The sequence below is a fragment of the Ochotona princeps genome, chromosome 18 (genome assembly GCF_030435755.1).
Source record: "Ochotona princeps isolate mOchPri1 chromosome 18, mOchPri1.hap1, whole genome shotgun sequence".
Classification (NCBI taxonomy): domain Eukaryota; kingdom Metazoa; phylum Chordata; class Mammalia; order Lagomorpha; family Ochotonidae; genus Ochotona; species Ochotona princeps.
This window is the reverse complement of record NC_080849.1, coordinates 32,502,695-32,527,283: the sequence shown is the minus strand read 5'-3', so window position 1 is coordinate 32,527,283 and position 24,589 is coordinate 32,502,695. Positions and strand designations below refer to the sequence as shown.

Sequence of the window (24,589 nt, the reverse complement as noted above, 5' to 3'; positions counted from 1 at the left end):
CTGTAGCTAAACGTGTGTGTGTGTGTATATGAGAGAGAGAGAGAGAGAGAGAATATACATTCCCTTCTGCGATTCAGTACCCAATGATCCTCAATCATTAGGGTTAAAGCTGGGAACTGGAATGTCAGTCTAGGACTCCCCCCGATGAGGTGCAGGGATCCAACTACTTCAGCCCTCACTGGTGGTTTCCATGGTCCGCACTAGGAGGAAACTGGAGGCAGGTGTAGATCCCAGGCACTCCTGCATGGGACCTGAGAGCATTATGCCTGCCCCAGGGTAAACTTTGGAATGAAGTATGAATATGTTAGTAATTATGTTAATTAAATAACATGTAAATTTTCTCTAATAATCCCTGTGCATGTAAATTTCCTTTCATACACATCCTTAGTCCATATTGTGGGATTTTATCTATATTCCAGATACTTACATTACATGTATTTTTTAAATGTTAATTCTATTCAGTTGTTTTATATTTTTAAAATTTATTTTATTGTATTGTTGTTGACAATCTTTACATAGTTAATTACGGTTTAAAAAAAAAGGTTCAGGGGGATAGGGAAGTGGGTAATACTATTATGTCCATATTGTTTCCATCATGTATCTGAGGTAAAGGGGGATATTGAGGGAGAAGCCCCACCCGGTTTCCCGCCCACCCCAAGTCCCGGATGGGGGGCATGCTCTAAGATATTTGCTCAAGTGGTTTTAATAGTTCTCCAGTTATGAATCCCTGCCAGTTTCGCTCGATGAGGTCATCCACTGATTGATATGGTATTCAGTTGTTTTATTATTTCTATTTTATATGTGAGAAAGTTGAGGTTCTGTGGGTTTAAGTTTCCTGTGCTCAGGTGGTAAGTAAATTGCTGAACTTTTTACCACATTTTTTTGCATATCATTTTTCTTATTATTTTATGATACAGCTCCATATGCTCTGGGATTTCCCTTCCCCCCACTGATTTCCCCTATATTTTTACAGTAGTATAGTCCTTCATAAATAGTCGTAAGTCCATCATTCTGCTATTTATGCATTTTCTGACATTGTAAGTATGGACAATGACAGAGAGTCCATCATCCTATTGTCAAGATATTTTTGAGAGTTTCATGGGGAGTCCATCTTTGATTTGGAAGTAGAGATGTAGACTACATTATATCTTCACATCAGGATATGATTGTCTATATTATGCATTTACTATATATTACCTTGTATGAGAGACCATAAAACAAAATAAACAACAGGAAGAAAAATAGAAAATTTACAACAACATGAAGTTAAATAATATGCCACTGAATGACCAATATGTAGCTGAAGAAATGAAAAAGAAAATCAAAAACGTTTTGAAGAAAATCTCGCTACTGTATGATCTATGTGTCACTGAGAAAATTAATAAGAAAAAACTTTTTGAAGAAATGAAAACACAAATATCAGAACCCACAAGATATAGCAAAACCAGTACTGAGAGGGACATGTATAACATGAGGTGTTGACAAAGAATCAAAATGTCTTAAACAAATGATCTAATATGCACCTCAAGAACTTATTAAAAAAGGAAAAAAAATGAACAGAAAGAAAGAAATAATAAAAATCACAGCAAAATTAAATGGAATTGAAACTGAAAAAGTGTAAATTGCAACAGGAAAGAGCCATTTTTAAAGGAGATGTAGTTTAGTGTTTTAATCCTGGTCTTTTTGAGTCCAGTTCTGTCTGTCACAGAAATCTTCTTAAGCGGACATAAGTCAAAATTATCTTCATAAAAATTCTGACATTTAACCTTGAAAATTTGACACTGGTGTAAAACAATGGCTGTGATAGTCACGGTATGTTTCATGGCCATGCATGTGCAGACTCAGAGGTGAGTGTAGGGCACAGTGGTTAAGTTGCTGCTTGGGCTGCCTAGTCCCATATTAGAGTACCTAGTTCAAGTCATATCTCCATTTCCAATTCCAGTTTCCTGTAATGTGTACTCTGGGCAGACGAAGGAGATGACTCAAGCACTTGGGTCCCATCCACTCACCTGGGAGACCTAGATTAAACTCTCAGCTCCTGGCTTTGTCTTGGGCTCGCCTGGCCTAGTTCTGGCTGTGGTGGGTTTAATGGGAGGGATAAAGAAAACCAGTAGGTGGGAGGTCTCGCTCTTTGTATGTCTGTCTTTCAAATAAAATGAAAATAAATACAAGCTTTAAAAAAAATCAGTCTTGCTTTAAATATCTTGATGAAACTACACAAATTAATTTTTAAAAAATCTAGACCCTTAAGTGCACATCTTTTTAATAGTCTGTGGGACTGAGTGGGAAGTACACAGAAAGTACTTGTGCTGCATACCAAAATGCACTCATTGTCTGGGGAAAGCGCTCGATGAATTGAGATGTGAATGGAGCAAACTGTCTTTTTCATGGAAAAGAGCATATTCACTGAAGGGACTGACAACCTATAGCTGTTAGGCATTTGGCAGGCATTTTCTTGAAAATGAAAGAATGAGCTTGAAATATCAAGAAAATCAACTGGCAGTATTTATTGGCTCTGGTGAATGTTAGCTTCCTAGAAAAAGTTAAAATTTTAGAAAACTTGTATTTGCCTCCGTGGCCTTGGCAGTTTCCCCAATCCTTACAACGTTTCTGGATGACAGGAGTGGTGATTCCTGCCAAGTGACTCATCAGCTGAGGTGTCATTAAATATTTGGAAGACCTGAACATCCAAGAGCATCTAAGCTTTCTTTTCTTTTTAATTTTATTTTTGATGACATTTACATAGATGAGAAGGATGTACGTCCATGTGGACAACTGATTATGGAGTAGAAGCATTGCTTAGGGGAAAATAGATGAGACCATTGTTTCAATTTTTTCCCCCAGTATCTGAGAGAAGGAGAAAGAGAAAGGGAGAAGCTGCACCCCACATCCTAACTGCATCAGTACCTGGGGTTGGGGAATGGCCACCCCATGTCATCTGTGGTGGGTTTGAGGGGAGGAGGAAAGAAAAACAGTGGCTGGGAGGTCGCTCTCTTTGTCTCCAGATGTGGAACATGCTCTGAGGGTTCTTCTCAGATGGCTTTGACAGTTCTGAAATGCTGTTGATTTTGTTGCTCTAAAAATGAGGAAATCCTTCCAATGTCCATAGGCTGACATAGTCCACCTTAGAGTCCCCATTAGTCCAGATACTTGCTGTCAAAGCTTGGCTGGGAGAGTTGTCCAATTTGTTCTACCCTCCATCCTCTTCTATGACACTAGATGTCCTCTGTAGTTCCCAATGCACTGCCATATCCTCCCTTGTGCATTTGGGCATGCTATCCACTGCTCTGTGTTAGCAACTGAGGAGGCCCAGTTCTGACACATGCACTCCACAATCAGACCACAGATCAAGTGATTCTCCTTGTGGTTGGGAGCTCTGAGTCCAACATTTCAGTTGTGGGGTGTTCCCAAAGAACCTCGTTTGAGGTGACGCCCAGACCCGACTCTTGTGTGTGTGAGGCAGTATGGGGTCTGGATCAGTCCATCACCCAAATCAGCTTACACACACAGGGCTGGTTGCAGTTGCTGGGTCAGTTCTGTCTCCAGCCCCATCTCTTCTGTAAATTAATGGATGCTGCAGCCCAGCTCATCTCTGCCCACCACACAGTTGGCCCTCATGTACTGCAGTGGGAACTGCAAGTCAGTCAGAGTGACTCCCAGTTACTCTCACCAGTCCCATCCCCAGCCCTGGCTCCTGCACATGATGGTCAGTACAGAACACTGGTCTGGTCTGGTCTGTCCTACATCCCATTTGGCTTTTGTACAGACCAACGGGTGTTGCAGTCTAGTTCAGCCCAACGGACCCCACTATCCAGACTACATTTATGCTGGCAGGTGCTACCCCCTGTCCAGTCAGGGCCACCCACAGCCCCGATTCTCCTGCTCATTGGTGGGAGCTGCAGCCCACAGTTTCCCTGCTAGGCCTACTCCCAGCCATCGATCTTGCACTTTCAGGTGGTTCTGCAGTCTTACTTGACAGGACTTGCCCCATTCCAGGCTTGCCAGCTGATGTTATAGCAAAGTGATCAGCCTGCACTTACTCTGGCTCATGCATGTGCTAGTGGCCAGGGGATCGAGCTGGGTAGCCCAGCCTGTCTCTCTCCCTAACCCAGCTCATATACAAGCCAATGGGTGTTGTAGCCCTGCTTAGCCAGGACTGCCTGGTTCCAGTTCTCACACTCACCAGTGGGAGCAGTGACCCAGCAAGAGAGTCCTTGCTGGCTCATACCCCAGAGTCTTATGTGTGCTGGTGGGTGTTGCAGCCCAATCTGGCATGGCCCATTTCACCTTGGCATTTGCCGGTGGGTACTATAGCCTGGCCAATCCTGGTCTGCCCCCCAGTTCAGCTCATGCTACTGGATACTGAAGCCTAGCTCAATCTGAATGGTCCCAGTCCCAGCCAAAATATGAACTGGCTGCTGTTGAGGCCCAACCCAGCCTGTCTTGCCCCCTATTCTTTTTCTCAGATCTGCCAGTGAGTGTTATGAACTTGACCAGCCTGGCCTGCTACCAGATTTGACCCACACATAGGTACTGTAGTCTGGCCTTTTCTGGGTTATTCCCATTCTTGGTTCTTGCGCTCACCTGCAAGAACTGTGTCCTGATGGAAAGTTCCCCAAGCTCCTCTATCAGGTAACCTCCCAGTGGCGTATCTTGCTCACACCAATGGGTGCTTGGCTAAGCCTGACTTGGTCTACATCCTGTCCTTGCAGGAACAGTGGCCTTGAATGACTGACCCACACCCATTTTGGTTCTTACTGTTGTGTGCTACAGCCAGCCCTCCCTGATCAACACCCAGACAAAGCGATCATGTGGTTCAGGAGGTTTGGAGTCCTAGCCCAGCTCATCCTATGCCCACCCTGGCTCTTGAGAGCACCAGTGGGTGCTAGAATCTAGCCTAGTCTGGCACACCCCAGACCTAGTCCACACCCATGCCAAGATATACTACAGTTACTTCCAGCCCAGATAGTAGCCCCCATCTGGCTCTTCTGCTCACTAGTTTGAACCACAACCCAGTTCTGGTGTCCCCTTTGCTCCCCTACCAGAACAGATCTTGCATATGCTGGTGGTTGCTCTGACCTAGCCTGGTATAGCCCATCCCCTGTCTTGGCCTCTATCACTGATGCTGCAGCTTGGCATAGCGCAGCTGGCATCCAGTCTCAATTATCCCTGGTTTGTGCTGCAGCCCAGCCATGCCCAGTCTGCTCCTGGCTCATGTAAGCATGTAGGTGTGATAGCCTAGCTCAGCATGACCCAATCTGCATCCTAGCTCCTACCCATGCCAGAGTACTAAGGTTTGGCCTGGCCCTGCCCCTTCTCCCATCCCTAGAACCAACCTACATACTTGTTTACAAGTGGAGCAGTCTTGCCCTACCTGACCAACACTCAGGCATAAATCACACCCTCAGTAATGGGAGCTATGGCTCACCAGGGGAGTTTTCCAAGTTCCCCTACCAGTCCCACCCCAAGACCCAGATCTCACATGTGCCAGTGGGTGTTAGGCCCTTCCCTGGCATAGTCTGTACCCTCTATCTCGGCCTTTGTGTGAGTGGTGAATGTTGCAGTCTGGCCCGCCTCACATCCTATTCTTGGGTGTGCCTGCAATTGCTATAGCCCAGCCAGTTCCCAACCCTAGTACCCATGAGTGTCAGAGGATTCCATGGCCATGTGGGTACTCATCCCATTACTACCCCAGTTCTTGAGCAAACCAGTGGATATTGCAGTTCCACAGGGGTGATTGCACATATACCCCAAAGATTCTGTCCCAGATCTGGTTCTCTTGCATGTTGGTTAGTGTCATGGCCCAGCCTAATGTTACCTGTCCTGTATTCTGACACTTTGGTGGGTACTGTGATCTAGCCCTGCCAGGTAGATCTCCAGCCCTAACTTTGGTATGCGCCTATGGTTGGTGTTCAGTGGTGGTCTATGCTAACTAGTCTAGCTCAGGTTTTCCATGTGGACAAGTGCATCAGTCTGACCGAGAAAGGTCCTCCAGCTTCCCTCCCTCAAAATAGTTGGTATCAGCTCCTTCACTTACCTGCAAGTGCAGTGGCCTTGGTGGAAGTCGCTCAGAAGTCATTCTTCACCTGCAACATACTCCCTCAGAGGTCCCCCTTGTTTCCCACATATTCCCTTACCCCCTTTCCTGAACCATCTATAGTCCTTGTGCCCTGGAGTGCATGGGTTCCTCAGCTAAATCTCTGGAAGTCCAGTCTTGTGGTGGTGTGGTGTGCTGGCTTGCTCACCCACCAGGGTCCCAAGTTCCTGGCATATGTGCTGGCCTGCAATCCTACCCCTCCACTCACCTAAGATACAAACATATTCAATGTTCCCCAAGCCCGGTCTACCAGCCCAACATGTTAACCTAAGGGTCTCCTCTCCTCTCCTTCCACTCTCCACCAACCCAGGGAACAAGCATAGGGGAAAGCCCCAGTCTCACTCTTCCTGCCTGGGCATGAGCTGCCAGGTCCCCACATGACACCGGCACCATCACTGAGGACTCCTGCAAGCCTGTACCCAGAGACCTCCATGAACTCGCCCACACAGGTGCTATAAGTTTTCTAAAAGGCCAATGAAGGAGGTTAAAAAATCATAGCCTACAGAAACAACACATTCAAATTCAAGCATCTGATAGATTTGAATGTAATTGAATACATATTTTCTTGATTAGTTTAACAAGTTACACTTGCTGGGTAGAACCTAAGAGTCACAATTGTCACAGAGACATTAAAATGTCCCTATCTTTGGTCTCTTTGGGTCCAAATCATGTTCATATACATTTATCACAACACCCTGACATGGATGAGATAAATCAGCAAATGTGAGAATCTGTCTTCTATTCATTCATTAAGATTTTTGTAAAGGGCCCAGCATGATAGCCTAGTGGCTAAATCCTTGCCTTCCAATCCTCAAGATTCCATATGGGTGCCAGTTTCTTTCCCAGATGCTCCATTTTCTGTCCAGCTCCCTGCTTGTGGCTTGGGAAACCAGTAGATGATGGACCAAAGCCTTGGGACCCTGCACCCACAGGGATGACCTGGCAGAAGCTGCTGGCTCCTGTCTCCTGGCTTTGGAATAGCTGAGTTCTAGCCATTGTGGCCACCTTGGGAGTGAACCAGCAGATGGAAGATCTTTCTCTCTGTCCCTCCTTTCTCTGCGAATCTCTTTTCCATAAAAATAAATAAATCTTTAAAAAAAGATATTTATAAAAATGTAAAATAATGTCCATTCTCATTAGCTTTGCTTTTGAATATCTGCCTTATTTTTCATTAACATGTTATTTATGTTATGTATATCATTTATGCTATTATAATAGGTTAATAATTACCATTTATAATTAAAACAAATAAATATTTAATATTTCTATGTTTTAGATGCCAGCATTGGTAAGCCCCTGCTTAAAATGCCTACACTGGGATGCCAGTTCAAGTAACATATACTCTACTTCTGACCCAGCTTGCTACCAATGCACATGGAAAGGCAAAAAAGATGCCAAAATACTTGATTCCCTGCCCCTGATGTGGGGGATGAAGATGGAATTTATGGCTCCTGACTATGGCCTCACTCAGGTGTGGCTATCATGGCCATTCGGTGAGTGGATCAGCAGACAGAGGCTCTTTTTGTCTTGCTCTGTGTCTCTCCCTTCTATCTGTTTGACCTGCCTTTCAAATAAATAAGTGAATCTTTTACAGTTTTTCTGTTTTAAATTCTAATCAATTAATGTTGGTTAAAGTTAATCTAAAGTTACCCTAAAATATGCATCGATTTTATCAAAGTAACATTTATCAGGGCCAGTGTTGCGGCATAGTGGATAAAGCTACCTGCTTTGATGCTGGCATCCTATACGGGTGCCAATTCACGTCTCAATTGCTCCAGTTGTGTAATCTAGCTCCCTGCTAATGGCATGAGAAGATCAGCAGAAAATCTTGGGTCCTTGCCACCCACATGGCAGACCAGCTCCTGGCTACTGTCTTTGGTCTGGGCCAGCCCTGGCCATATTGTGGCCATTTAGTGAGTGAACCAGCAGATGAAAGATGTATTTCTTTCCCTATTTTGGTCTCCATAAAGATACGTTATAATACAGTATTGCATTCCTTCTCTAGGGGAAGTATTAATTCAATATGTAGGTCAAAGCTTTTTTTGGCTGTTAGAATTGATTTTTAGTACTTATGTGCCTAGAGAAGACGAGACCTGTTATGAGAAAGATTTATGGATGGACACTGACTTTCAATTGTTCATCTTCATTTCTTTTAATGAATATCTACCCAATATGCATTCATCACATATTGAGATTGGCTCCTAGTTACTTGGAAGAGGCAATTGCATAAATAACTATATAGAATTCTGAGTAATGAGTACCATACAAAAAGATAACCTAAGCACAGAAGTAGGAGTAATTAATTCCTTCTTCCAGGTGTTGGTAGGTCTAAGTGATGGAGGTAGTAGACTGGATTTGTGTTTAAGGGAGTTCAGCCTATTTAGCGGTCCCATAAAGTAGACTTAGAGCTATCACTTTAGGAATGGCCAAATTGTTATTTCCAACAGAGTCATTTTGATGCTTTCTCTACACCTATTTTAGGTTTGAGTAAATTCATAGCAGTTTAAAGTCAACTGAGCCTGTTTAAGGTTATCAAACTTTATAGGCTAACAGGTGATTCTTCCATTAGTGGTGTGAGGAAGCTGTTTATCTCTTCATACCGCAGTAATTTTTCCCCATTGTTCCTTTGTGGGCTGGCTCCCAGCAACAACTCCTTGCACAAAGTTAGTGCAAGGTTTTGAAGTGGGACCTTCCATGCTGGGATAGAATTTCTCCTCAATGCCCTGGTTAGTTGGGTTCTTGAGATGTGAAGGGATATCCAGGTCCTTGGATATTTTGTCAGTACCCAGAATGGACTGTATTGCTGTGTGTTTATCATGACAACAATTGTCTGCACTTCAGTCTGGTGTGCGACTGGCAGTTAAGCCAAATGTGTTGAGTCATGAGGTTAAGTACCTCAGGTGTGAGCTGGAGCTGTCCATAAACAGGTGATTACAGAGTGTGATAAATAAAAGAAGCAAACAAAAGAAGTAACTGAGGGCTGGTTACTTTTATGTGTCAACTTGGCTAGGCTATGATACCTAGCTACACACTAGTCTAAATGTCATTGGCCAGATATTTTTTGTTTTTTGTTTGTTTTTTAAATTTATTTGTTAATTACATTGTATTATGTGACACAGTTTTATAGGTACTGGGATTCCCCCCACAGATATTTTTTGAATGAGGTAAATATTTAAATCAGGAGACTGAGTAACATGGATTACCCTCCATAATGTGGGGTTTTTTTTAAGATTTATTATATTTTTATTGGAAAGTCAGATATACAGAGAGGAGAAACAGAGAGAAAGATCTTCCGTCTGGTGATTCACTCCCCAAGTGACCGCAACGGCCGGTGCTGTGCCGATCCGAAGCCGGGGGAGCCAGGAACTTCTTCCAGGTCTCCCACACAGGTGCAGAGTTCCAAGGCTTTGGGCCGTCCTCGACTGCTTTCCCAGGCCACAAGCAGGGAGCTGGAAGGGAAGTGGAGCTGCTGGGATTAGAACCAGCTCCCATGTGGGATCCTGGGGCGTTCAAGGCGAGGACTTTAGCCACTAGGCCATGGCGCCAGGACCCATAATGTGGTTTTGCTTCATCAAATCAGAGGAGTTTTAAGAGAAAAACAGAGCTCCCAAGAGGGGCAAGTTCAGCCAGCTACCAGCCTTCATAACTCCATGTACAGCTGCAACTCTAGTCTGGGCCAGCTGCCTGCTGGTCAGTCTGGAGGCTTTGGACTTGCTCCCCTCCACAACCATGTGGAAATGCAACGTTCACTATGTGTATACTAAATATACACATCCTATTGGTTCTGCTTTACTGGAGAATGCTGGTTAATATGGCATCTGTAAAAAATGGAGTTGAACATGGTACTTTGAGGGAGGGGCTGGGGAGATGTGTGTGGCAAATCTGATCTGTTTAATGTTAGACAATGCAGATGTAATATCTGTCAGATGACCCAGGAACTGGGCCTCTGTTGAATCTATGTTCTCATAGCTGCCCCAAGATTTCTGTAATCACTCCAGATTCGTTCTTTTTCCTAGGGCCATTTAATCTAATTTACATTCAAGTATGTGTATATTCCGAGTAGAAGATTTCATTAAGAGCTCCAACGGGAAACTCATGACATAACTATAACCCCCACCCCTTTTTTAAGAATCAGGATAAAGCAAATGGGAATTCTGAGAACAATGTAAAGTCTTCCTGTTTCCACTTTTTCTGACTTCAAATATGAGCTATCTGTTCCAGATCAGAATGCAGTCAGGCATTGCAGTTGCAAGTCTCAGCTCAGAGAAGCAAATGTGCCAAATGCATCTTTATTTTCCTGTGATAATAATTACTGTTCTAGGTCCCAGCTACACAGGAGGTAAATTTAATTGCAGTCAATTCAGGATTCCCACTCTTTTTCAAGTTTGTGTCTAAGCTTAATAGTCTCAAGGCATTGGGCTCCTGTCTGATCCCGAGGGCATCCGACCTCCTAGGCACATCTATCTGAGTGTGGCCTAGGTAGCCATTGCCTGCAGCCTGCTAGGGAGCCATGCTTATCTCTATACACTGGACCCTTCATGCCAGAGAGCTTTCTCTGATAATTTTGTACCACTCTTGACTACAAGTGCTATTATCCTCCTAAGACATGATTTCTTCTAGTATTTCCTTCTGCCTATAGCCAGGAAATAGGCCCACTTGATTTTGACTTCTATGAGCCATCTGGAGAATGTCAGTGAGTAAGTGAGAAACTGATCTGTTTTTAATTTTCACTTTTCAGCTCTCTTCCTACAAAAGGTGGGAGTAGCTTTATTTGAGATGCATCCTAGCAAGTCTTTTGTCTATGCTCCATGTCTTTTTGTATGCTTTCTGTTAGTGCCAAATGGGACTAAAAATCAACTTGGAGAGAAGAAGGAAAATGTGTGTGTGATAATTAGTATCTTCATATTAGAATATTATCTTACACCTGAAATAAACTGATAGTGGAACTTGGGAACTGGGTTAAAGCATAGTTGTCTCTAAAGAGAAATATCCCAAGAAAAGAAGGAAAAAATGAAAACAAAATTGGGAGATGCATTGGAACATTAAGAGTATTTTATTATACCAATGGCCATTTCTATCTTTCTTATCCTGACTCTCACCTGTATTTACTTTATTGGAATTTTCAGGAGTAAAATATGTTATTTTGCTACTTTGTATGTAACTATTGAGTGTGTCTGATTTCTAGTGCTTTATGGCTTTTATAACTTGATTAATTGTAGTCACTCCATAAATTTTTGTGAATGATTAAAAACACTGAACATTACTAGATATAGTAAAGTTGTGCAGGATTATGTGCACAGGAGTAAATGTTGACTATTTAAAGACTCAACCTTAAAAACTAATTTGGTTTTATCTTTTGTTCACATGGCATTTAATAGTACAGGAGACTAGTACATATACATTAGACAACGTGTCTCATTAAAAGGTCTCAGGTAGGCACTTCACTATTGAATGTTGACACAGAGGCAAGTGTTTGCTGCTGTGCTTAAGTCATACCTTGGAATGCTCTCACATATCATATCAGAATACCTGGTTGAACTGCTATCTCCCCCACTTCTGACTAAACTTCCTGTTTATGCACACCCAGCAAGCAGCAGATAAAGGCTCAAGTACTTGGATGCTTGCCACACACATGGGAGACTTGGGCTGAGTTCTGGGCTCCTTTAATTTGGTCCAGCCTTGGCTGTTGCAAGCATTTGGAGAATGAACCAGTGGATGGAACAGCTCTCTTTGTCTTCCTCCCCTGCTTCCAAATAAAAGGAAAGTAGATAGAGAGAAAAAAGACTGTCACGTTAAGAAAAAAAAAATGCCACTCTATAGTTCCGTGTTAAGGATCCTGGACTTTAACTTTGTGATTGGAGTTACTACTACAGCAAAGAGCTGACTTGCAAAATGGATCATTGCGATCAAAGGCTATAAGTTATGATGTTTGCCTTTTAAAAAAAGTCAACGGTACGCTGAATGTCAGTTTGCAACTTTCTCCTGGAAGCTACAACATGGATTCATGTTACCTGCCTTGGCTTCTATTCTTTGCAGCTCCTCTTGTGACTTCAGGCTTGGTAAGGAAGCAATGCACAGAAAACAGTTGTTCTATGCATTGGGAAAATCTGGAGCAGTTGAGACTGATGATTAAAAAACAAAATGTTTGTTCATGGTTTATGTTTTATAAATTTCACAATGTTAATCTACAATAGCTGTTTATTTGTGGTGACTAGGGGCTGGTAGGATATGCTAAGTAAAAAGTAGCCATCCCTGAAAGTGGATCAGAGAAGTTGGTCACAAGTTATATGTTTCTTTAGTTTAATTGTTGTGCAGTAAGTTCTCTTTGGACAAGATGAAAAACATGAGTTTTGATTCATTCTCTTTTTACTGGATGAAATATAGATGCTGATATAATGATTTGAGACATACATGAAAAGATGAATCAATGTTATGGTGTGGGCAATACTTATTTGGATAGCATAGGATTTCTCTTAGGCTTCTTCATCAACTTAGACTAATCCTTCCACAGTGACAGGTAGTGTTTACCACAAACCACCCCAGTAGGTGCCTGGGGATAACAGCTGTTATACTGAGCTGATGGTCCATTCCTCTATGAGTGTATGGCTATAACATGAGGCAACCAAGGCATATGTTAATGTCAGTAATGATGGTAGCTTTCCACCCAGTTCTTTCTCCTATCTTGCTAACATGCTGAATGACTGTAGTATTTAGGAATGTAAGATGTGTTTGAATACAATTGTACTTTACACTAGTGTGAAGTTATTACTGTTTGCAAAGTACTTTTACATTATATCATAAAACTTTCACAAATCCACAACAAAGAAAGTATTGACTGTATTTTATAGGCAGCCCGAGTTCCAGCAAAGTGAGTGAATGAACATTAGCAATTGGAACCCGTAACACAATCCAGATCTGCTGCCTATCTCACAAACCTTTTTTATTTTTTTTACACCAGATAACACTAAGAAATTTCACTAAGAAATTTCCCAAGGTTTACCTAGATTTTTCACCAGGCAAGTAGTCTGAGTTTCATTCATCTATTTTTCAGAGGAAGAAATTCAGTCACAAACCATTTCTAGTTTATTTCTTAAATATTTGGTATTGTTGAGGGTAGAATCTCGGGAGGAACATGAAAGTAGAACAAGATTTATAAGATATTAAATAAAACTTGTTTTAAACATAGTTATACATTACAATCATATTTCAACATTGTGAACATGTTGTTGGGTTTTTCAAATGCTTCTTTGTGAATTCTTTAGAAAATCATGTGTGGATATGGATAGGCGTTTGGTGTGACTGTATAGATGTATAAAGGATGCCCACATCCTAAATCAGAAGGTGTGGGTTAAAGTTGGTTCTCGTTTCCTTGTGAGAGACCTGGATTGAGTTCATTGCTCTTGGCTTCAGTCTTGCCCTAACTCTGGCTGTTGCAGGCATTAGGGACTGAATCAACAGATAGAAGAATCTTTCTCTTTTATCTATGCATTACAAAACTTTAAATAAATAAAAAACATATGGAAAATCATGTTTAAAGTGAACGTTTATTTGAAGGTTAGAGGTTATGTTCTGTTATATGTCTCTTGTTATGGAAGTTTACTTATTACCTTTTATCTTCAAATTAGTCTAATAAGCAATTTCATTTTCCATATAAAGAGGCCATTTGTTGCAAAAGTCATGTGAATCTCCAGGTTAACTATCTTGGACATATGGCAGAAAGCCATACATAACAGTAATGGAAAAGCTACAACAGTGAATGTCTACATACAAATTGATATAAAAGGGTCATTTATACATGGACATGATAATAATATATTTTTTAAATCTGTTTAACCCCTAGCCAACTCCAGAACATTTTGGTGAGTTTATTTTTGCGTATTTTTCTCTTTTAAAAGAAGATTATATGGAAAAAAAAGTACAAATTCCACAAAAAATGATTATGTAGATAACAGAACAACATATGCAGCTAGGGCATGTTTAATGCTAAACCTAACACATAATTTCATTTGCATAATATTGCTTTAAGCTTTGATCAAACACTGAGTTTTCATTTATTGAGGGACCCTTTACCGTCTATGTGCTGGGCACACATACTCAGCAGAAAACAATGTGGTGTTAACAAAGGCCAAACCTGGTGACTGACAAGACATCCTACACATGTTCGCTGTTATTGTTTTTGCTTGTTTGTCACGTCAGATAGACCTGATAATAGAGTCAACTCCCACTTAATTGCATGCCTTGTGATCTACCCCTTTGCAGTTTAGAATAACTCAAGTTCACTTTAAGTATTTTGTTTGTGAGTTCCAAGTATACTACTAGAAAGAGAAAAGCACAATGACAATATTGGGTTGGTTGATGCATTTATTAATGGGAAAACTTATTTCCTCTTCAATTTATTCAACTAGTATAATCTCCCAAATTAGGCTTAATAACTCATGAGTGATCAATAGCTTCTTTCTGAAATTACCTCATATTCAAGAGTTGTGGATAGGACAGATGGTACATGCAAGAGCATGATCCATGCAAATTTTTCAATGAATTAACCAATCTATATATTTTTATTGACTCAGAATCTAATAGTAAATTACCTGAGGTAAAAGAAATCTGCTTACTTCCGATTATATAATTTATGAAGATTTTCTCTTTTCATATTCAATGTATCTTTATTTTTTGTTTTAGTCAAAGATACAGATGGTGGAATTGACCAGGACATATTTGATATCAATGAAGGTTTGTAGAATTCTTTTTCATATAAAATATATTAAACGGAGAATTTGAATGGGTTTTTGCTAATGTTAAGTTTTATCTTCACTCCCAGATTTGGGACTGGATCTTTTTGAGGGAGACATCAAACTTGTTGGGGTGAGTTGAAACATTTATATTTTCTATATATTATATTTTCTATAATATATATTATATAATTATATATTTTCTATAATATATATTATAGAAAATATAAAATAATAGATTATATACTAATAACACTTATAATATATATTTGTGTAATATATAACATATATATAATATATATAATTATATAATAATTATTTAATATAATATATAATATATATTATATAATTATATATTTTCTATAATATATAACATATATTATAGAAAATATATCATAATAGATTATATACTAATAACACTTATATATTTATGTAATATATAACATATATTTATGTTATATATCTATCTACACATTCATATATTCTATTCATATATTTATATTATGTGTCATATAATCCATATATCATAAGTATTATATAATATATAAAATATAACATATATATCAATATACATAATATAATATATAAAATACATATGATATGTTTATATATTTTTTATAATTTTATATATTATATAATTGTCATATATTACATATACTTATATTATATAATTATATATTATATAACTTTATAGAGATTTGTTATATGTAATCATATTATATATTATATGTTATATATATTTGATACACAATAAATATAATACATAATTATATTATGTAACACAATAATTATATTTATATTATTGATAATGCATGGCATATTAATATTATTAATATTATATAATACTATATCTAATATATCCTCTATAATATATTTTATATGTTATATATAATATATGATGATATACTATATTTAATAATAGAAAAATCTTCTATTGACCATTGCATGTTAAATACAGAGTAGCCAGGAATAACTGGATAGCAAGGATGAGGGCACCCCACCTAGAATCATGGTGGGACATTTATTCAGTGACCATGTTGTACTTGGAGGGACTCCAGTGATAATGTCTGATCTTTCATTACTCATATTTTTATTGATTTTCCATTATTAGAGTAATATGACTTTTCCATTTTGAAATAAAACTTCACTGATTTCAATCAATTTGGATTAATATCAAGCTGACTTTATAAATGTCTGCCATGAATCAAACTATTGGCCGTAAGAAATAGATTTTGCCACTTCTCCCCTGAGCTCAGCTAAGAAGAGGGTGGCTCACTAAATGTCCTCCCAAACCTGTTCATGGAGTGCTGACCCTCACAGGAGAACAGCCCTTCTGTGTAGATAAAGGGGATATATATGTTTGCTGTAACAGGCACTATTTAAAGATGTGATAAAATTTATTGTCCACCAGGTTGAAAAAGATCTAAAAACCATCACTGTTGGTGCCGATTGAGAGGAACTGAGGCTTGCTTACAAATGTGTTGATGTTCTCATATTAGAGAGGATATAACCTTAAAAACTAGAGAAGGCAATTTGACGAGCTCCACCTCGCTTAAAATAAACACATCTTTGAGGCAAGCATTGTGATACAGCAGATTACGCTGTAACTGGCATCACCCACGTTCCACAATGGAGTGCTAGTGTGAGAACCAGCTTCTCCATTTGCCAATGAGCTTCCTACTAATGCGTCCTTGCAGTATCAGATGATGATCCTAGTACTTCAGTTCCTCCTACTCCATCTTGCTGGAGTTCTGGGCTCCTCTCTTTGGCCCAGCCAGCCCTAGCTGTTGTGGGCATATGGGGAGTGAAGCAAACAGACGGAACATTCTCTGTCTCTCCTCTCTCTCTCTGTTGGTCTGCCTTTCAAATAATTAAAATATCAAAAAAAAACCCTGCACATTAAGACTAACTTAAATGCTTGTAAAATACATATACAATCACATAGACCATTTGTTTTGCAAATTCTATTCTCCCTCAAGCACACACTCGAGTCCCTTATGTCATGTGAGGCATAAGTGATATTCTCCCAACCTAGCCAGGAGCATCCCTGAACGAAAGAGCAGCAGCACTGGAAATTGAGTGTTGGTCATGTCAGTTTCACCTTGGCCAGGACTTCAAAATACCACTTCTATATTAATCAAGTTATATTAGTAACTTTAAATGCATAACTGGTCCTGTCCTTCCTCGGAGCTCCAGACTGTTGTACCTCACAGTCAGCTTTGCTAGCTCCATCTCAGTGTCTATGAGATTCCAAACCTAAGGCATCCACTGGTCAGATATCCTGACAGGTCCCACAAAACCCTCCTCCTCCTCTTTCCCCTTTGTAAGGTCACTGTTCCTCCCTCACCACCATCCCAATTTGTAAATAAAATGAGTCTCATTCACTTCTTCCTTTTCCTCACTTCCTGTCTAGCCTATTCGTAAGTTCTATTATTTCTGTCTCCCAACACACTGCATACCCTAGATCTCCAATCATTCTGTGATCCTTGTTCAAGCTCCATTGTATTGCCAAGAAATCCCTGTTCTGTAGAACAGTACTTAGCTTTTTTGGTGAGACAGACATTGCTGAAATATTACTCATTCTCTGTAACATGTTGTAATCCTGTTGAAAAGTTGAAAAACTGATCTAATTCATAGGTGTCCTTTTCTAATATTATTGTAAAACCCAGATTTTTGAGGTTTTTCTTTCACTTTCTTCTGATATGTTTTTAATCTCTAGTGCAGGAAACTAACCTATAAATCAATATTTATAGTTAATCAATATTGATAGCTCAGTTTCCAATGATCATTTCTTTGCATGATTCCTTTCCTATTTTTATCAGCAAATTAACAAAATTAGTGATTTCTTCCTAAAAGCTTTATTATATTATGATAACATATAAAATTTAAGTGAACTGGATGAGCATTAAGTTCCATGTATTTCTGGATTGACTGATTATTTTGTATGTTTGTGCCTAATCCATTTAACTATTCATCTTTCATATGTTTTTAACAGGTACAAGACAGAAATTCCATCATTGGAGAAACATACAGATGGCCTCTTACCATTCCATATGTTCTAGAAGATAGTTTGGGTTGGTATGCACCTTGAAGCATCTGTAACTTGCATATATTCCTGAGAAGGTTTTTTAAGGACAAGGTTGCATATTTAAGGTTTTATTTTTTCCCATTTTTGATCCATCAAAAACAAGAAAAATGGAAAACAAAAAGAGGTTAAATGATTCTGTTTGAAATATCTGCTGCATTTTGACCAACATGGAGATTAATTCCATTAACATTATATAGGTCCTACTTTGTACTGAATGCAAAGGATATAAAGTTTAGGGAGTTACTCGTTATTTTAAAGCAGTGTTTCCTGTATGTTTAGATTTTACATTTGATTTCAAACAACCCAAACCAGTTAACTAAACAAAAGTTTCGGGACTGGCTTTGTTTTACCCAGCATTTTATTTTACTAAGTCAAGAACAATAGCAAGAGCTTCCTTTATACTGATAGTGGAAATTTTATTGTGGAAGTCAGATTTTTATAATGGGCTATTTAAAAATATTTGCTTTGTTTATACAAAAGGCATTGTTCTAGAACGAGATAGAGGGAGAGAGAGGTTTTCCATCCACTAGTTCAAGCCCCAAGTGGCTGGCCAACACCAAAACCAGGAGTCTGGAACTACATCCACCTCTCCTTCTCTCTGTAAATATACAATTCTAATAAAAATAAAGCGAATCTTTTTTTTTAAGTTATAATTCCTTGCCTGAGTGCCAAATTTTAGGGAAGATTCAAGAGAGAGCAGGGAATGGCGATCAGGGAAACGGAGGGATAAAATGAAGGTGTTGGTGCTAAAAACTCAATGGGATGAGTAAGGGAAAAACAGACCTGTCCCGGCGTTTGTTAACTGCTAGGGATCGTCCCAGACTTGCCTTATTTTGGGGACTCACTGTACAATATTTACAAAATTTCACATTTTTTTTTATTTGGCTCTCAAAGCACTTGAATGTAGGGTAGACATTATCCTTATTCACCTTTTCAAAGACTTACTTATTTGTAAAAGACAGTTACAGTTACAGGGACAGAGAGACAGATCTTCCATCTGCTGGTTCACTCCCTAGAAGGCTGCATTGGCCAGGGCTGAGCCAAAACCAAAGCCAGGAACCAAGTGCTTCTTCCTGGTCCCTTACATGTGCAGCAGGGGCTTAGGCACCTGGACCGTCGTCTGCTTTCCCCAGGCTATTTAGCAGTAATAATTGTGATGATGGATAAGATTTTCATGAATTTTTGTTTGGTAAACAACTGATTTGTGAAATGTTTTTATAAACTGCAACTTTATATTTTATAAAATATATGTATAGTGTGTATGTATCCAGAAGTGGAAAATATAATAGTGCCAATTGGTCTTTCCTGGTGATACAATTTCATGTTTCCTTTATTTTGGTTGTGTGTGTTTGCTAACTGTTACTTGTGTAGTATTATAAAAGGTTTAATCCTGTGTGCCCTTTATGGCTTAGGATTCTAGGGCCCTCCTTGACCTCTTTAGAGCTCTTGAGACAAAGGTATTTGATATTCACCACCTTGAATGCCTGCGCAGTGATGACTTAAGAGGAAAGGAAATAAACATATGACAGATGCTAATTCCTTGGATTTCACCTTGTTTACCAATTTTGTCTTCATACTATCCCTGGATTCATTTCCTCACTTAACTGACCACAACAGCAAAGCGCAACAGGTTAATGAAATTAAAGATTTTATGACCCAAGGAAGCAGGGAGGATGAGACAGAACTTATTTGTCATACTGTCTATCTGCCACCTCCAAGAAGACCACCTAGGTTCATCCCTACCGGGGCCTGAGCCCCTTTGTGACGACTCTTCCATATGCACCCCTTCCTCCCGGTCCCCCACAGCGTGTCTTTTCCTGTGTTTTGTTGTTTTCATGTCTCCTCCCACTGAGTTCCATGCCTGTCCCACTCAATGGCTTCATATTCATCACCAAAGGAATTGCTTCTGCCCTGTTGTGAGTCCTGAAGTCATTTATGATTCTCACAAAAGGTTCCTTAGAAATTAGAAAAGGAACTTATTGTACGCAGGCATACACTGAGGGACATATTTTGCATACTATTATGGGATACACATTACCCTCGCATCTCAAAGGTTTCAGATGAAAATTCAGATTTTAAAGGCAATAAATATGTATCAAAGCTTCTCAAATGAGGCGTAAAATGACCTTTGGTTGTGTTTGCCTGGGATCCTATCTAAACATTTCCTGAGGTAGGTAAATTCCCTGTTTATTGATAAAGTTGATAAGATAGGCTACAGAGAAATATGAGATAAGACTAGGGATGTAAAAATAAACATTTGGGCCTTGCAGCGTGGCCTACTGGCTAAAGTCCTCGCCCTGAACGCACTGGGATCTCATATGTGTGCCGGTTCTAATCCCAGCAGCTCCACTTCCCATCCAGCTCCCTGTGTGTGGCCTGGGAAGGCAGTTGAGGATGGCCCCAAAGCCTTGGGACCCTGCACCTGTGTGGGAGGCCTGGAGGAACCTCTTGGCTTCTGGCTCCTGGCTCCACATCAGCGCAGCATCGGCTGTTGCGGCTCACTTGGGGAGTGAATCATCGGATGGAAGATCTTCCTCTCTGTCTCTCCTCCTCTCTGTATATCTGACTTTGCAATAAAAAAAAATCTAGTGAAAATAATTAAACACTTGTTAGATAATACTTAAGTTTTACTGAGTATCACCGAATTTCACAAAAATAAAATATTAAATATTTGTGATAGGACTAACAAGATAGTGACATTTTATATGGTGAATTGCTCAATGGTGATCACTTTGCCAAGTGTGTTTTTGTTTTTTTGTCTTTTAGATATAAATGCTAAGGGAGTGATCCTCAATGCCTTTGAACGCTACCGCCTAAAAACATGCATTGACTTCAAGCCTTGGACAGGAGAAGCTAACTACATATCAGTGATCAAAGGCAGCGGGTAAGGTGATGATATTGTCCGAGGATACTAACAAGAACTGTTAGTCTCGGGTACTATCATATCTCAGCAATTGCCTGACATCTTGACCTTTCAGATGTGATGGGGGGATTTCCTGTGTCGTTTTCTGGAGTGTAAAATAGAGTGACTGAGGTTTTTTTGGCTATAGAAATATAGAAATTTCCAGTCTGTGTGTGCTCAGTCTTGTTGCAAATGCAGTTTTTTGTTAAGCTTTGTTTTAACCTGGTCAAACAAACGGAAAAGAGTTAATACCATTATGGTTTTAATATTTGTTACTGTTTTAAACTGTATATGAATGAAATTGAATATCTTTTCATTTGATTACTATTTATATTTTCTTGCTGGACGATGGTCTTTTTTACTTTTTTAGATGAAGATTTATCTTATTTTTATTTGAAGGGCAGAGTTAAGGAGAGAAAGAAAGAGGGAGAGAATGTGCTATTTCATCCTGTGATTCACTTCCCAAATGGCCACGTTGACGAGAGCTGAGCTGATCAAAGTCAGGAACCAGGAGCTTCTTCTGGGTCTCCCATGTGGGTGCAGGGCAGAAAGAATGTGAATCATCCTCTACTCCTTTCCCATGCCATAAGCAGGGAGTTGGATTGAAAGTGAAGCAGCCAGGATAAAAACTGGCATCCATATGAGATACTGATGCCACGGGTGGAGGCTTAAGACACTATGCCATGACACCAGTCTTGATGCTTTTCATTTTTAATTATTGAACTTTTTGTTTAGTGGAACCTTTAAGACTTTGAGAATAATATAAATTAAAAGTAGAATATCCATAAAAAAGAAAAAAAAAGTGATGTTTTCATACATGCCACCAGGTTCCCAACGTTAGGACAAGGCTGGGTGGGATTGTCTGCTTTCTCCCTTCCCCAGGGTGGTGAGCATCAGCCTGCTGGAGTTAACAAAAAGTTCTTTTTAAAAAATGTCTTGAGGTAGGAGTTCAGATTAATTGTTTTGCATCTGACAATCCAGTTGACCACAGGCATATAAGTTTGTTTCTGTACTTTCAGTTCTATCCAGTGGCCTGTATCAGTTCGCACTGTCTTGGTTATTATTGTTTTGTAATTAAGCTTTTTTTTCCTTCTATTTAATTTTATGCTACTATCTTATAGGCTGACAAAATAATTTTTTTTTTGTTTTATTTTTAATGATGTTTTCATGATTGGGAAAGATGCATACCCATGTGGACCACTGATTAGAGTGGGAAGGATTGAGGATTAGGGTAAATGGATAAGACCAAGGTTTCCCATTTTATTTTTCTCTATCCAGTATCTGAGAGAAGGAAAAAAAGAAAGGGAGAGGCTGCACCCCATATCCTAACTGTATTGTACCTGGGGATGGGGAACGGCCACCCCATCTCATCCCAGGGTCCCCAGATGTGGAACATGCTCTGAGGGTTCTTCTCAGATGGTTTTGACAGTTCTGAAATGCTGTTGATTTTGTTGCTCTAAAAATGAGGAAATCCTTCCAATGTCCATAGGCTGACATAGTCCACCTTAGAGTCCCCATTAGTCCAGATACTTGCTGTCAAAGCTTGGCTGGGAGAGTTGTCCAATTTGTTCTACCCTCCATCCTCTTCTATGACACTAGATGTCCTCTGTAGTTCCCAACGCACTGCCATATCCTCCCTTGTGCATTTGGGCATGCTATCCACTGCTCTGTGTTAGCAACTGAGGAGGCCCAGTTCTGACACATGCACTCCACAATCAGACCACAGATCAAGTGATTCTCCTTGTGGTTGGGAGCTCTGAGTCCAACATTTCAGTTGTGGGGTGTTCCCAAAGAACCTTACTTGAGGTGAGGCCCAGACCCGACTCTTGTGTGTGTGAGGCAGTATGGGGTCTGGATCAGTCCATCACCCAAATCAGCTTACACACACAGGGCTGGTTGCAGTTGCTGGGTCAGTTCTGTCTCCAGCCCCATCTCTTCTGTAAATTAATGGATGCTGCAGCCCAGCTCATCTCTGCCCACCACACAGTTGGCCCTCATGTACTGCAGTGGGAACTGCAAGTCAGTCAGAGTGACTCCCAGTTACTCTCACCAGTCCCATCCCCAGCCCTGGCTCCTGCACATGATGGTCAGTACAGAACACTGGTCTGGTCTGGTCTGTCCTACATCCCATTTGGCTTTTGTATAGACCAATGGGTGTTGCAGTCTAGTTCATCCCAACTGACCCCACTATCCAGACTACATTTATGCTGGCAGGTGCTACCCCCTGTCCAGTCAGGGCCACCCACAGCCCCGATTCTCCTGCTCATTGGTGGGAGCTGCAGCCCACAGTTTCCCTGCTAGGCCTACTCCCAGCCATCGATCTTGCACTTTCAGGTGGTTCTGCAGTCTTACTTGACAGGACTTGCCCCATTCCAGGCTTGCCAGCTGATGTTATAGCAAAGTGATCAGCCTGCACTTATTCTGGCTCATGCATGTGCTAGTGGCCAGGGGATCGAGCTGGGTAGCCCAGCCTGTCTCTCTGCCTAACCCAGCTCATATACAAGCCAATGGGTGTTGTAGCCCTGCTTAGCCAGGACTGCCTGGTTCCAGTTCTCACACTCACCAGTGGGAGCAGTGACCAGCAAGAGAGTCCTTGCTGCCCTTCTACCTTGTTTGCACACCCTGCCCTGGTGTTATGTGTGCTGGTGGGTGTTGCAGCCCAGTTGGCGTAACCCTTCACCTTAGAATTTTTTGATGGGTGCTGTAGCCTGCCCTTACCTGGCCTACCCTAATCTAGCTCATGCTGGTGTGTGGCCTAGCCCTGCCTGGATGGTCCCAGTCCCAGCCCTAATATGAACTGGCTGGTATTGCAGCCCAATCTGACTTTCCTATACCCCATACTGGTTTTCAGATCGCCAGTAGGTATTTTATACTGGCCCAGCCTGGCCTGCTTCCATACCTGAGCCACATGTATGCCAGTAGTTACTCTTACCTTGCTTGGTGTAGGCTGCTCCCAGTGTTGGCTCTTGCGCTCACCTGCAGGTGTTGTGTCCTGACAGAGAGGTTGCTTAAGCTCCTCTATCAGGTAACTTTCCAGTGACAGAGCTTGCTCACACCAATGGGTCCTTGGCTAAGCCTGACTTGGTCTACGTCCTGTCCTTGCAGGAACAGTGGCCTTGAGCGACAGACCTACACCCATTTTGGTTCTTACTGTTGAGTGCTACAGCCCAGCCATGCCTGGTTAATACCCAGACACAGCTCTTGTGTGATTCAGCAGGTTCTGATACCTAGTCTAACCGTCCAACACCTACACTGGCTCTTGCAAGGACCAGTGAGTGGTGGAATCTAGTCTAGTCTGGCACACCTCAAATGTATCCACACCCATGCTGAGGTCTACTGCAGTTATGTCCAGCCCAGAATATTTACTCTTACACTCACCAGTATGGACCAAAGTCCAGCTGGGTGTCCCCTTAACTGCCTGACCAGTATGGCTCTCGGCCACAGATCTTGCATGTGTTAGTGGTTACTCTGATCCAACTTGACATAACGCATCTCCCATCTTGGCCTTTGCCATTGGATGCTGCGGCCTGTCCTGCCATGTCCCACTCCTAGTTCCAATTCTTGCTGGTGGGTGCTGGCTAGACCCTCTAACCAACCCACATACCTGTCAATAAGTGGAGCTACCTTGTCCGGCCTGACAAACACTCAGGCTTAACTTATGTGCTCAGCAGTGGGAGCTATGGCTCACCAGGGGAGTTTTCCAAGTTCCCCTACCAGTCCCACCCCAAGACCCAGATCTCACATGTGCCAGTGGGTGTTAGGCCCTTCCCTGG

The 24,589-nt window shown here is 40.8% G+C and overlaps 1 protein-coding gene across 1 annotated transcript in view; it reads left to right on the top strand.

Moving 5' to 3' along the window:
* Window positions 1-12,093: 12,093 nt before the first annotated feature.
* The window catches only part of MEP1B (meprin A subunit beta), a 30,891-nt gene continuing 18,395 nt past the window's right edge, over window positions 12,094-24,589 (top strand). Inside the window, exons 1-6 of the mRNA XM_004579701.2 lie at window positions 12,094-12,156; window positions 13,938-13,956; window positions 14,777-14,827; window positions 14,916-14,963; window positions 17,829-17,900; window positions 20,681-20,798. Of these exons, the coding sequence (XP_004579758.2) occupies window positions 12,094-12,156; window positions 13,938-13,956; window positions 14,777-14,827; window positions 14,916-14,963; window positions 17,829-17,900; window positions 20,681-20,798 (371 nt within the window). The remainder of the gene's footprint in view (window positions 12,157-13,937; window positions 13,957-14,776; window positions 14,828-14,915; window positions 14,964-17,828; window positions 17,901-20,680; window positions 20,799-24,589) is intronic.